Source organism: Apteryx mantelli, chromosome 3 (genome assembly GCF_036417845.1).
Source record: "Apteryx mantelli isolate bAptMan1 chromosome 3, bAptMan1.hap1, whole genome shotgun sequence".
NCBI classification, from domain to species: Eukaryota; Metazoa; Chordata; class Aves; order Apterygiformes; family Apterygidae; genus Apteryx; species Apteryx mantelli.
In genome coordinates this window covers 11,952,686-11,966,887 of record NC_089980.1, presented here as the reverse complement: position 1 = coordinate 11,966,887, position 14,202 = coordinate 11,952,686, and the positions used below count along the sequence as shown (strand labels likewise).

Below are 14,202 nucleotides of genomic sequence, written 5' to 3'. Positions count from 1 at the left end.
TATTAAAGAGGATACACGATACCGACTATGAACAAGGATAAAATGAACAAATTCCATCAGGATGTCCAAGAAGATTTCTCATTACTTGTGCTGCATTGGGACATGCAGGTAGATGAATTTCCAAAGATTTCTTGCTGCCACCTAGTGTTCAGTACTGATGACCACCGACAAAAAGAGCAGAGGTTTGCTAATGTCGATACGGTATTTTATCTAAGTGACTTTAGGGGTACTGCTCTAAGTTCAGCCAGTCAATATGGTCCCTGACAAAACAGGAGAAAAAAAACCCTCACAGCCTGTTTTACTCCATCAGCTTTCTCAGCTGAGTCGAGCAAGGACTCACCGGGCTGTCTGACTGAAGCTTGGTAAAATATGTTCTTCCTATTCCTTTCTACAGGGGCTGTTTGCTTTTATACTTCGTTCTCAGAAACCAGAGAGACACTACTGCTGCAGCAGCCACACTGAAGCACCATCTCTGCTTCCCAGGTCCTTCTCACGAGTTCATGTGCCCAAGCCTAGCTTCTGTCACCAGAGCTTTTACAGGTCAGTGTAGAGAAATATTTGGAAGAAACAAGCGTTGATAAACAAATGGGAAGAAAGTACTTGTTAACAGCTCTGAAGCCAGAAAAAGACACGTTGAAAAGAATTGGAAGAGCACTGGAAAACTTCCAGGTAGTAAGCTGGGAGCTTGGATCATTTATCAGGCTGGACAAGCAAGAAAGAGGAGTTATGGGAACAATTTCCTATAAGTCTGACTCCAGGGACTAACTTCCATGTTAAAAAAAGAACATGATTAGGCAATGCCCTTGCTCAGAAAATAATTCCTGGCTTCTTTTAGCTTATACAATGCTACCTGAAGATACTATGAGAAAGGATTTTGGGGTTTAGCATTGACTGAATGTTCCCAGGGGATCACACTCCACTTCTGAAACTCTGATACCGAGATTCGTATCTTTTACATGCAGACCTACAATATGTTTCTTAAGCTCTAAAGCCAGGTAACCAATTATCACCCCTCTAAGGCAGAGGGGCAAAACAGTCCACTTATTTACTTAAACCCTTGGTGCAGTGTTGGATGCCCCTGTGTGATTCAGCAGGGTATCAAAGCATCCTTCCCTACCTAATACAACCTGCATTAGATGAAGGGACTCAGTCGGCTTGAAAACCACATTTCTGCAAGCAGGGTGTTACTCTTGCTGCCATTTGAGTCCATTTAAAGGATACAAATAGTAAAAGAGAATGAGAAAAACTTTCTTTGCTCCTTACAATATTTATTTTGTGTGGTGCTGGAATTTTTCAAACAGACAACGCCAGTGCTTCTTCAGTGTGCAGCTTATGAACTCTGCAAACAGATGTTGGTGTCTACAAGTCAACTTCAAATAGACCCTCCAAACATATGTGGCTGAACATGAGGAGTTTGTGATGAGGGACAAATAGACAGAAAAGCTATGTGAATAATTGCTTTTCTGGTTCATTAGCTGAATTGAAAAACTGAGGAACATTTTGTGTTTTGAGTCAACCTGAAGTAATAATGATTCTGTTTTCTTGTCCAAAGGAGGCTCTAGAAAAACAATTTCATGTCAGGTTGAATAGTTAATCAGGAACCTCACTATTCAGAAAGTCATAAACTCAAAACTGTGAAGAGCTGGGAATACATTAGTCAGCTGAAAGAACCTATGGGGGAGGATTTTCTTAGAAAAAGCTGAAACAAAGCATTTTTGGTCTTCAAAAATGTATTTTCTTCCATTTTAAATTATTTACATTGAAACTGCATTTTCCATAAAATGAACCACTCATCTGAAAAAATTCTTCCTATTCTATTAGTCAGGTATATTCTCCCTTGTTGAACTAATCTTTGCAGGTACAAGCAATATTCTTCTAATGAACATATGTAAATAGCTGTAATTTTCTGAAATTGCACTATCCAAAATAAAACTGAAAGGTCCCACCACACAACATAGTACATATGAGAACATATTAACCTAGTGATATAAAATACAACAGACTTTGAATTGTGAATTTCTCACATTTATTCATACTGTGTCTGACTTATATTTGTATAGTGATAGATTTGCTGCAAGATCACTTGAAATTGGAGACCTGGCTCTTCTCACACCAAGTTAATGTCAGAGTAAAACACATTCATTGACACTAGGTGGCATATTTGTATCATATCTGTATAGAAGGAGAGAGAGGGGAGCACAGTCATCAACAGAAGTTGCACTGTCACTTAAAAACATGGGAAATCAAATAGCCCTCAAGAGTGAAGCATTATCCCTGTGTAAGAAAAAGCTTCTACTTAAACGTTACAGTAGTTTTTACTGGTACCATGTAGAATCAAATGCATTCCTGCTTAATGATCAACGTAAAGTCAGAGTGGGGCTGCAAACACGCCTATACTTACTGGAAGGTTAGAAAAATTTAGGTTGGGAGGGACCTCTGGAGGTCATCTAGTCCCACCTCCTGCTCAAAGCTCAAGGACTAGTTGGGCTGCTCAGGGCCTTGTTTGTCCATCAGATTTTGACATCTCCAAGGGTAGAGATCGCGCAGTCCCTCTGGGCCGCTGTCCCACTGCTCAACAATTCTCACTGGGAAGCTCTTTTCCTGACACAAGATTTCCACTATTGCAACCCGCTGGCTCTCACCCTTTTGCCGTGTGCTTTTCCTCCTCTGCAGCCTCCCTTCACATGGCAGGTTGCTGCAAAGCTAAGCCATGTTGCTGCCACCGGGCCCTGTGCCACAGGCATGGGGCGCTCCTGCTGGGCAGTGGGCCAGCATGTGGAGACACCTGCACCACACACTTGAATTTGCCTGTTCTCCTTTGCCTTTTCTCGTTTTGAAGAAAGCAGGGCAGGAGGTAGGGAAGGTGAGGGATTTTATCCAAGGTGCCCTTACAAAGCGTGTAATTACAAAGCGCGATTGTTAAGCATGAATTATTAAGTGTGTGGTTACAAAGAGGGCCCACGAGATGTCAGCAGCTTTCCAAGTCCCATCCTAACAGCAGCAGAGCCGGTATTTGGCCCACTGGCATCCTTGGAGGATGGGAGCCCACCTCTGTGACAGGCTGGGAAGAGCAGAGGCAGAAAGCACCAAGTGTCTGTGGAGGGAAATGGATAGAGGAAGCATCTGAAGAAGTGGAAATGAGAAGACAAGATAGGAATTAAGAGCAGACACTGACATAATCTTCCTTTGCTGCTTGGTTTCTGTTCAAAATGAACATAGGAAAGTTCTGGAGTATCTTCCTGGAATAGCTCCTGTTTATTTCAGTGTTTAAAACTCAAATGAAACCCCTGGAGTGGCAACACAGATCATGAGTATTAGACACTCCTGCACGGGAGTCACCACTGGCAGTCAGGTCTGCACAGGAGGACTGAAGGGAAGATGCCCTGCAAAAGCAGAGAAAGACCAGAACTGGGCATCATGGGTTGTCTAGAATAAGGCAGTCAAGTCAAAACAGACAAGTGAGCCAGTGGGAATGAGGTTCTGGAAATGTGGAAGGGGAAGCAAAACCGCAGGAGCTTAAGGCACTCCAGATAGCAGGGAGGACTTGGCCAGGCAGCGTTATCCCCAGCCTGAGGAGATGCCCATGGCTGGCATAAAACTGAAGCTCTTCAAGCAAGAACCGTTAACTGTCCAGTCTACAGCAGCGCCATGGGAGGCGTAAGTAGAAAGAAATACCTACTGAGAAGAAGAGGCAAGAACTGGGGAGGGCAGGGAGGAGGAAGAGAGATCAGGGTAACTACTATTTTGTAAGTCTGAGCTCGGCAGCATGCAAGGCTCCTGAACAGTTCTTTATTTCTAAATCAACCTTTTCCTGGTTGGACATTTTACTTGTGCAATTTCATGTAGGAGAAAAGGACCAAGGGTTATCAGATGAGACCTGGAAATTTCTGCCTGCTCAGCCACAGCCAAGGATCCTTTCTCATGTTGTTTTTTGTCTTTGGCCAGTCACCACTGCTGTGCACTGTCCTGTGCAAATGCCTAGAGTCCTCCACCCAAGCTGGAAATGCATATACATGTAGAAAAAAGGATACCTTAAACAAGGTTCGGATTTCACTGCTCAGAATACTTTAAGAGGCCAAATACAATGGGGAAGGGGAGGGAAAGATCCACTTTTTCTTCTGCCAAAATATACAGTAAATAGAAGCTTTAGTTTTCATGTCAGAGCCATTAAAAGGGCTACAACCAGTAACTTATTTTCTATTTTTTTACTGTGTAATACAGTAAAATACAGAGGCTGAAATGTAGCAGTAGAAGCTTTAAAAGGTTTTAAAGACGATGGTTAATTTTGCAGCATTGGGGTGAACGTTTGAGAGGCAGCAGCAAGGAAAACTAAAACTACAGATAAGACAAACCATATAGATTAGACCACTGAAACACGAGGACGGAAGAGAGACAGGTCAGTGACACTGTGGTCGGTCCCATTCGGAAATTCTGGCCAGGAAAGTCTGCACGTGGCACAACACCAGGTGAATGAACTACCTCAGCACAGGGCACAGGTCACTGGCACAGTTAATGTGTATCTTCGCCCAGACATGGGCATTCAAGGGTATTTTGGTGAACTGATGCAAAGCACTTGTTTTCTCCACTTTTAATGTGGCTCAAACCAACACAGCATAGAACAGGCTACTTTCCTTTCGTCAACAATACAGCACCCAGGTCAAGCTCATGATCTTGCTCTGCCTTTGCTGGCTGAACACTACCTCTCTAACAGCTGAATAACCCTACTGCATTGCCATGTCTCAGCTATCCGAATGACTTATCTTAATACTTTAGATACCGTGGGGCAGTGAATAGTCTCATCCCCTTCCACCCCGTGGTTCTGAGGCATCTCCAAAACAGCGTGAGGAAATTCTTGCAGCCCATGTGCCAGGAATGGGTCATACTGTGAAAGATGAGCAGAAGAGGACAGGTGACAGGCTACTACTGACTGGTGAATGGGGGAGAAAAATTCAGGAAATGCATGAAATTACATTGCATGACCATGAAGGGATTTATCACAAATGTATTCATGGGAGCAGGACACATGGAGGTCTGAACGGGGAGGTCATTATTCCTCTCACCACTACATCAAGCAGAGATGCATAGCTGGCCTGCATGTAGTATGGTACTCAGTCACCTCTCTCCTTGCTCAGGCACAATCCCATCACTACATTATCCTCAAGTTGGGATCTTGTCCACAGTATGGATGGGTGAGATTACCCCAAAATATTGTCAAAAGAAAAGCGATGGAGGCTTTATGCGCAAACTAGCACAGACATCTGAAGAACAACCTCCATGAAGTGCTTTTCCGAAACAAATGGCATTTTTTCTCCAGTAACTTACACAGCAGTGACAAAGATCCTGTCATGCATTCCCAAAAGAACGTGGTATTCTTGAAGGGGGAAGGCCAGAAGAATTAGCCTCCAAGTATGTGCTAAGAGAACACATAAACACTCATAAGAAAAAAAGGGAGGAAACAGATGGGAAATTGCATTAAGGCAAGCAAAACAGAAATACAAATTTTACCTGATGCAATGCAAACACTAGGTCTCACCTTTGGTTAGAGATATAAATGGATATAATACTGTAATAAGGTCACATCATCTCCTGCTTTGCGTTAGCTGCACCAGGAAACATGAGAAGGGACTTTTTAAAGGATTCAGTGTTGTCCTGCTTCCACTGATGTCAGTGAACATTCATGCACCTTAATGAAGCATCTTTACAAAGCCAATGCTAAGCTCTTTTAAGAAAAATCAGCATGTTTTGGGGTTCTGGAGTTTGTTTTTTAATATTTTGAGCAGAGTGGAGAAATTATGAAGAAGTGATAGACTTTTGCTGCCTAAATCCCATTTGTTTGCTTAGTTATTGATTCTGAGGCCTTTCAAAATCAAAAGGTGGCAACAAATTGAGCCTCCTGGACAGCATAATGGCAATGGAGATTGACTGTTCTGGAATAATTTTTTCCTTCTTATAATGGAGGACAGTCCAAGCATATTGGATGCTGAAGACAAACACACAAACAATGAACTCCAGGTACACAGAGGATAAATGAAAAGGGCTGAAGCAAGTGGACTGAGGGCCTAAAACTAGGATACGAGATTTCATGAAATCTATCTTGAGTACAGGAAGACGGAGGTGATTCACATTTTTCATGCGGAGAAGTTTTCAGTGAAAAAACAGCCTTTTCTCAAAACCACCTCTCTCTCCACCAAAAACCTATCAAGATCACTGTCACTTTCTATTCTTCATGGTATTTTCTGCCATGTTTTACTGACTCATGTTAGAATTTGACATACACAATATTTTACTGGTATCCGGGTCAACCACACTGCGAATGGGAATTCCATTATTGTCTTTCCTTGTGTTTGAAATGCATGAATTTCTGCAGGTTTGGATTCAAATTCTGATATTATCACATGCCACTGCAGTGCCACCCCACGCGAAAGGACTACAACCCTCTGGTCTCTGAAAGGCAGAGGCAGCACAACGAGCCTCCCTGCCGAATGGGGCACCCCAGGGTGTTTGGAGGCCACGGCTCTGCCTCTTCGTCCTGGCTGCTGCCTTTGAACATATGGCAGGTTATTTAGCTGGAGAGGTGAGTATATTATCTTTTACTGGTTTTACCCAAAGGAATACCTTATTTCTCAGGGCACAGTGTGTATCATCAGGTCCCATCTGCTTCACAGACTGAGAAAAAAGCAAATGGTACTGACCGGGAAGGCTGCAAATCCCACAGAAGTCAAGAAAAGTCTTTCCCTTCCTCTGCTTAGGCTTTGGATCAAGCCCAAAGCAAACAGAATCAATCCTGAGCCAAAACTCACCAAAATACTCTGTTAAACTCTGCCTCCAGAATCTGCACGACTGTTTAGCCTCAAAGGAGTAACTACTAGCATGAACACTTCTGCCTCACACAGTGCATATAGTCAAAACTGAAGTAATTAAAAAGAGAGCAAATTTAGAAACTCAGAATTGCAGTTACAGAGCTGCATAGGACCTGAAACCACTATATGGACTAACTCTGGACTAATGCTTCAGCCTGACTTAATATGGTGACTCAGAACCTGCTTAATTATGAACCTGTTTCTGCTACACCTCAGTACATTGCTTTAATTAAACCATATTAACTGCTGGGTGGAAAAGAAAAAAACCAAAGAATATCATGAGCTTGGAGCTATCTTCACCTATTTCAAGGGTATTTTAAATCTTCGGTTCTCACTGAAATTTTAAGATCATAAGCACCTAAATCACTTTCTAATACAACTAAAGGTAGAAGTGCATGTGCACACATGCAGAAATTAATCTGAATGAAATGTTCATCCTGAATTACTTTAACAACATTAAATACTTTCAGTTGTAAAGTGGCCACAACTTAGTTTAGCTCCAAAACTTAAGATATATCAAAACAAGGCATGTTAATTTTTAATGAATACACAGTAAAATGATTTCTTACAACAAAGTTAAAAGCAAGTTCGCAGATTACAGTCACTGCCTCCTAGCTGCTATTAAAACTATTTTTTTTTCCCCAGCATTATAATGGAGGCTATTTCAATAGGCTGTAATTGAGTCTCAGCTAGAGAAAGTAACTGGAGGGTGAAGGCACGATTTTTTGAATCCTGCAGTCTTAATCACATTTTCTCATTTAACTACACCTTTAGAGTGGAATTAACCAGAATTTCATTAATCTGCTTCAAAAGTCACATCTTCTGACTGTTCAGACTAATGTTCCTGCAAGACCCTTCATGAAGAGGGCTTGCGTGAGCCACCACCTTGGCGAGCACGACTGGGTTTCAGCGAGCCTGCCTTGGGGTTGGGAGCCAAGTGAGACGCTGTGGGCCAAGGAAGAGCTCGAGTCGGGAGCTGCACTTCGTCTCGGACCCTAGGCGCTGAGACGCTGGCAGAGACCACTGAAAGGTTGTGGTCAAAAGTGCGCTCCCGATCCCACATCCTGATCCCGATGCCAAGGCAGATGCACCCTCATTAAAGTGACTGTTTAGGATATACAGACAGACTAGCAAGAACGGACAGTTTCTTAGAAATAACTGACAGTGATTTTTTCTGCCTTGAAATGCTCAAGTTACTCATTCAGGGCTTGATCCTTCCCATACCTCTGAGTATACTGCTTCACTACAATGATACACACTAACCAGGATATGCATATGTACATTTGTAGGCTCAGACACAGATTTATATTGCCTACAGGGTGTTAATAAAGCTAATATATTTTAAAGCATTTTAAACTTACAGATTTATGGCTCCAGAATTGCAGAAAAGAGATGGCACTGCCACAAGATAATAAAATGAGTTTTTCATCTTTAAAACATTTTTATTCACTCATGTCAAAATACCCAGGGATATTTTGGTGCTATGCAATACACTTGCTTTTCTCTGCTAGTAGGCAATGGTTACCCTCCTTTTTTTTCCCCTCATTATTCTGGACATCTATTATATAGCAAGATATTCTATCACAGCAAAAAATCAAGACTTCTCTTTTATCCTCCTTGTCCTGTAGCAATGCCTGGAAATCCTAATCAGTAAGCAATGAGTGTTCTTCAGGAGCAGGCAGCAAATGCAAATTTAGCAAAGAGCATTTATCAAACATAAATACAGGGTCTGTGCTCTCAGGATTATCTGATTTTCCCTTGACGGCAAAAAATCCACATGAATTTGAAATCCTAAATTTATTTTTCAGTTTAATGACAGCGAGAGGCAAATTATGTGTGGTGGGCAAAGTATACAGTAACTGCCAGCACGGCAGGTGTGATTTACTGGGACATTAGGATGTAGAGTCACAGAAACACTGGTGGGAAGGGACTCCCGGATGCCAGCTAGTCCAACCTCCTGCTTGGAGCAGGACTACCGGTAACACTAAATCAGGTCAAATTTGTCTAGCTGAATCTTGAAGCTCCAGGATGGGGATCCCATAGCCACACTGGTACCTGTTCCAGTGGTGTACTAGCAGCCTAGTGAAGATTTTTTCCAGCTGTCCAATCTGAATCACACCACAACCTGTGGCCATTTCCTCCTGTTTTACCATCTGCCACCACTGAGGAGAGCTCAGCTCAATCTCCTTCGTAACTCCCCTTGGAGTAGCTGCAGGTTGACACAAGATCCCTCCCTCAGCTTCTCTTTGCCAGACTTAACAAGGCCTCCTCCCTCAGCCTTTCCTTGCCTGCTGCCAGTTGTCTTGGTAGCCCTCTGCTAGACCCTCTGCAGCTTTTTGAATTCTTCCTTGAACTAGGGAGTGTGTGTGTGCGTGTGTGTGTGTGTCCATCCAAACCTAGCATTCCAGATATAGCCTCATCCATGCTGAGTAGACACAACAATTTCCTGGGCACACTCCTCCTAACGCAGCCCAGCATGCAGTTTGCCATGAGAGCACGTGCTTGGCTCATATTCCATCTGATGTCCACTGTGATCCCCAGATCCTTTCCAGCAGGGTTATTGCTCAGTCTGCACTGGTGCATGGGGTTTTTCTGTCCCGGGTGCCAAGCTCTGCCCTTCTCCTTGCTCAACTCTGTGAGGTTTCTGTTGGCCCAGTCCTCAAGGTTCACAAGGTCTCTCTGATCTGAAGCTTTATTGACTGCTATGTCAACAAATCAGCAGTGTGCACAAATTTACTGAAGGTGCGCTCTATCTTTTGTCACTGATGAAGATACTGAGTGATGTTGGCCCCACTACTGATGCGGGTGCTCTGCTCATCAGTGGCTGCCGACAGATGTCGAACCATGGGGTGCCACCACTTGAGCCTGGCAGTCCAGCCAGCTTCTATCTCCCCCAACACATTGTATGTGTAGGTACTGAAGACCTTTAATTGACTGACCTGCTCTCATCCCACAAACTCATCTTCCCTGAACCTATTCTCAAGACCAGGCTCCTATCAGAGGTCCTGTAGCCATTCTCATTTTTTTCCTCAATGTACTTTTCCCCTCTCTCTCCTGCTACAAACTGCCTTTGCCTAAAGCATCATTCTTACATTAATTATCACAGAGCTTCACACTGCAGAAGAGTATTGTCTCAGGCCTCCACTGGGACTTGTGGCTTTTTCTTCTACAGTCCGAGAACATACCAAGGCATGGTCCCTACCAGCCCTGACACCATGATGCATGCTCTTCTGGGACATTTTTAGAGGTTTTATAAATATAACAGCTAGTTTTTCCTTTCAATCCCAGTATTAAATATTTAGATTTGCAGCTCTATCCATATCCTGGCTTTGCCTGCTTCCTGTGCAAACAGCTATCTGGGACTCAGATAAGCTCAGGCCCCTGACTACCTCTCACCTAACTCTAACCTTCCCTGTATTTCCAGCAATGCAAACAATAAATAAACAAAAGTGGTTACATCAGAATAATCAGATAATCTTTTGCCAGCTTCAGAACTCCAAGACTTAGTCGCAAATAGAAATGGGGAAACTGTGTGGCAAATGATGGCCCAGACTCTGTGGCTTATAACCACGTGAGCTGCTTTGCCTGGGCTGCGTGATAAAAATGTTATCGGGCCTCCAGCCAGAAATGACCATCCACCCATCTGCTTTCAAGTACAGATTTGGGGATTTTGGACAGAGATCAAGCACAACTTTTGCTTCACTTTGGAGGGCACAGCAGTATTATTTCTACAAAGCTAAATACACTTAAAGCTGCCTTAGGAAATTCAAAGGTGACAAGAAACAAAGACTCTGTACAATACCTTCATAGGAGCGAGCTGGATAGGAGTGATACATGATGGGTCCACCATAGGCTTTGGCCTGTTCGCTGTGTCTGCTAACAAGCTGTGCCACTGTTGAGGTAGTCCAGTGAACTTCTGCTCTCGGTGATCAAATCCAGTGTGAACCCGATGTTCAAAGTTAGAAGGCCCAGAAATTTCAAGCCTTTTCTTTTTTTTTCCGAACATGGTGGAAAAACCTGGGGAAGTCATGAGGAAACAGGAAAGAAAGGAAAAAAATCTTTAAGCTTTGTTTCTGTTTGTAGCCATTCTCTCTACTGTATTATTTCAGTATACATTACTAGCCTAACAAACACTTGCATGAACTTTACTCCACAAATACTCTCTTTGAGGTCTATGTAAGGAAAGCACTTGTCTGATCTCCCATCACAGGATCTGAGATTTTAACTAACCTGCTTTCTAACATATGCATATTCATATTACCTTAAGAAATAAGGAAATGCTACTATCCCCAGGAGAGAAAGTCTGAGATCCTACTTTCTACTGATCTGTCCACTGACCTACTCACATTGCAGGATACAGTCCATCAAAGTTCATAACCCTGAGCTTTCTGTACCTGCTGCAGCAACATACAGTTTTGCTTAGGGACAAAATCCAGATTAGCCATACCCTAACATGGTGGGAGAGCAAACACAGAAAGAGCTTGCAACTTAAAACTATACACCAGATCTTGGACTAAAGACAATTCATCCTGGCTGAGAATCTGGTCCTTACTTGTTCATATTTAAATTTCACCTAGCAGAAATGAAAGAAGGATTTATTCATACACCATCTCAGTGATACAAAATAGACAAAGAGCTTGGATCTAATTCTAACCTGTCCTAAGTACTTTCATCTCTTTTTGCAAAGAGTTCTCTGCTAACCAATGATATCAGCTCATATAATAATCACATTGACGTGGTGTGACTTGTCTTTTGGAGAGAAATGATTCGCTGTGAGAAGCAAATCATGCGTCGAGCACCAAAAGCTAGACAGAGCCACATCCCCACAGCAAAGGATGATGTGCAACAGCATTGCTGGGGGGGAGAATCAGCCTTGTGTGAAGCACCTAGTTTTCTGCCCTTTGGCGGGTGCAGCTTGCTAGCTCCTGGCTAGCAAATTCAGGTGGGATTAGTTACAGCAATGACCCTGCTCATTTTGGAGGGTGGTAGGAGTAGAGAGCAGCTTCTTTGCTCTACATGTATTGTGTGGGAAATCTGTCCAGTCCTTGCGCAGGCTGTGCAAAGAGAGAGCAGCCCTCCACTGCCACCGACTGCCAGAGTACACTGATGCATGCACATCAGTGAGCAACTGGAGACCCACAAAGGAAGCGAGGCCTTCCCAGCTTATGTCTCACTGGCAGATGTCTAGTTGGATCTAGCCTCCCCAGTGAAGCTATCCTTTAGAGCATTGGCTTAGCAGACAGAGAGCATTTTTGGTCGACTATATTAGTTATTACGTACTGACAAGAGTGGAGATCTGTTAGTCTCAAACTCTGCTTAAACTACTCAACCTATTCTCAACCTACTGTTAACATCCTAGGAGGGTTTAACTATAGGTATCTCTAGTGAAGCAAATCCTCCAGAAACTACTTGTTGTGTTGCGAACTCGGATATTTTTTGCAATCAGTGTCACAGCACGGCACCATCCCTAGAAGCTGAGAGCTCAGCTGAACTTAGGTTTGTGTTTCAAGGACTGGGAGAGCCTTTCCCCATGGAAAGGAGGAGGAGCTACTTGCACTACATGTTTACCAACATCAGCACAGACCCCACCTAGCTGGTGTGCAGTGGCCAGCAGCTGGTCAGATGTACTCAATTTGAATTATTTTGTCCCCAGAATATTTATTCTGTCTGAGTCAGAAATATTGAGAAATACTTGTCAATTTGGGAACTTGCTCCACACTTGGTTCTTATCATGCCTTTTGTGACAATTTCAGATGCTTCTCATTGTTACATGGTTCAGCTTCATTCTGATCATTCCTAGGATGAATGTCTGGGTCTGCCTTCCTCCTCTGGCTGACGAAGGCAACAAGAGGTGTTTGCATGGCACTTAGAAGGCATAAGCCGACAGCTGAGGAAAGAAAAATCAGAGGCATAGGGAAAGATGAATGAACTGCATATTGAAAGAGAGGAAGGTATTTAGTCACTACATCAGTATAGGAAATAGCCAATACGCTTGCCATTTGAATTAATCCTTGGGTTTGGCAGGCCCCATCTCACAGCAAAGTAGAGTCTAATATTTTGTCTAGGCAAGTTCAGAATTGACATTTCCTAAGAAACCTGCTACCTAAGGAAAGGAGAAATTCCTGGCTCCATGGAGAGAGGTTCTATTGCTTTTCAATGAAATACTTTCCTGTCCTGGAAAAATCCTGTCAGTTTTCTTTCTGTTGTCTTAAAATAGCCCTCCATCTTTATCTCATCGTCATTTCAAGTGGGACTTAGTAAGTCCTAGAGCAGTAAGAAGCATCTGACTGAAACAGCTGGGCAGGGAGGCCAGCAGCTCTATAAAATGGATGTGTATCGCAAGAAACACTTAGCTGTAAAGATGCCAATCTAACTTTTTGATTCTGGAGGTGCAACTGTTGGAGAGGAGAAGCCCAGTGAAGAAAAGGTCACATTGCTGCTGCATAAGAGATGGGATGAAAATCAGATATTTATTCCATTCTCATTCCATTCATCAGTTTACTTAAAGTTTAGGCCCATTATTTGGAAATTGATCCCTGACTGCTTTAAAACTTCCCTCTGTGTATTTGCAGATGACTGTCTCCCTTGCGCATATTTCTTTAGGCAGAGCAGACCTGCTTCTGTTAGCCTTTCTTCACAGGTCTTATCTTCCAAACCTCTCATTGGTTTTGTTCCCCAAATCTGAACTCTCCCCAGTTATTCTATCCTGTTTGACATGGGCTGTTCTATAGTCTCTCTCCATCTCTTATTAACTCAGTCACCTTTTTCAATTCCTTTCCTGAAAGGTGTTATCACCTTGCTGCTTGCTCCGTTTTCCAGTTCCCACACTGTGAGCCACTTTTTTCCCCCCTTTTCAGTGGCACATCAGTACCTTGTGGTTTCTCAGTGCTCAACCACCTTGCTGCCACTAGTCTGGATTTGGTCTCAGTCAGGATCTAAGAAACCAGGACCCCAATTATAGGTGCAGAAGTGTTTCGAGTCTAACTCAAAGTTTTCATGTTTCGTCTCAGTTCAAAGATTATTTTTAAGACTCGAACAGAAGCAGCCTGCAATTTTGTTAGTAGCTGGCATTTACCATTCATCAGTTGGGCTCCACAAATCACAGCCGGCTTCAAATCAATAGGAGTGGATTGATTTCGTTTACCTTCTGGGATTTGAATCTACAAGGTGTATTGGAGTCACATTTTAAACCATTGATTCTAGAAATGTACTTCTTTATATAATCAATGCCAGTATTTGCATGGTTTCAAAATAGCATGTAGGCCCTAATGCAACTGTTAGATGCTTAAAGTTCTCCAGAGCCCAAAAGACCCTAGATAAAACCACGTAAGCTGGCAATACA

At 43.0% G+C, this 14,202-nt stretch overlaps 1 protein-coding gene across 1 annotated transcript in view; it reads right to left on the bottom strand.

Annotated features, from left to right (window-relative positions):
• Nucleotides 1–14,202, bottom strand: part of PAK5 (p21 (RAC1) activated kinase 5) — a 141,348-nt gene that overhangs the window by 54,567 nt on the left and 72,579 nt on the right. Inside the window, exon 2 of the mRNA XM_067294658.1 lies at nt 10,663–10,877. Coding sequence (XP_067150759.1) covers nt 10,663–10,866 — 204 coding nt within the window. The 5' untranslated portion in view covers nt 10,867–10,877. The remainder of the gene's footprint in view (nt 1–10,662; nt 10,878–14,202) is intronic.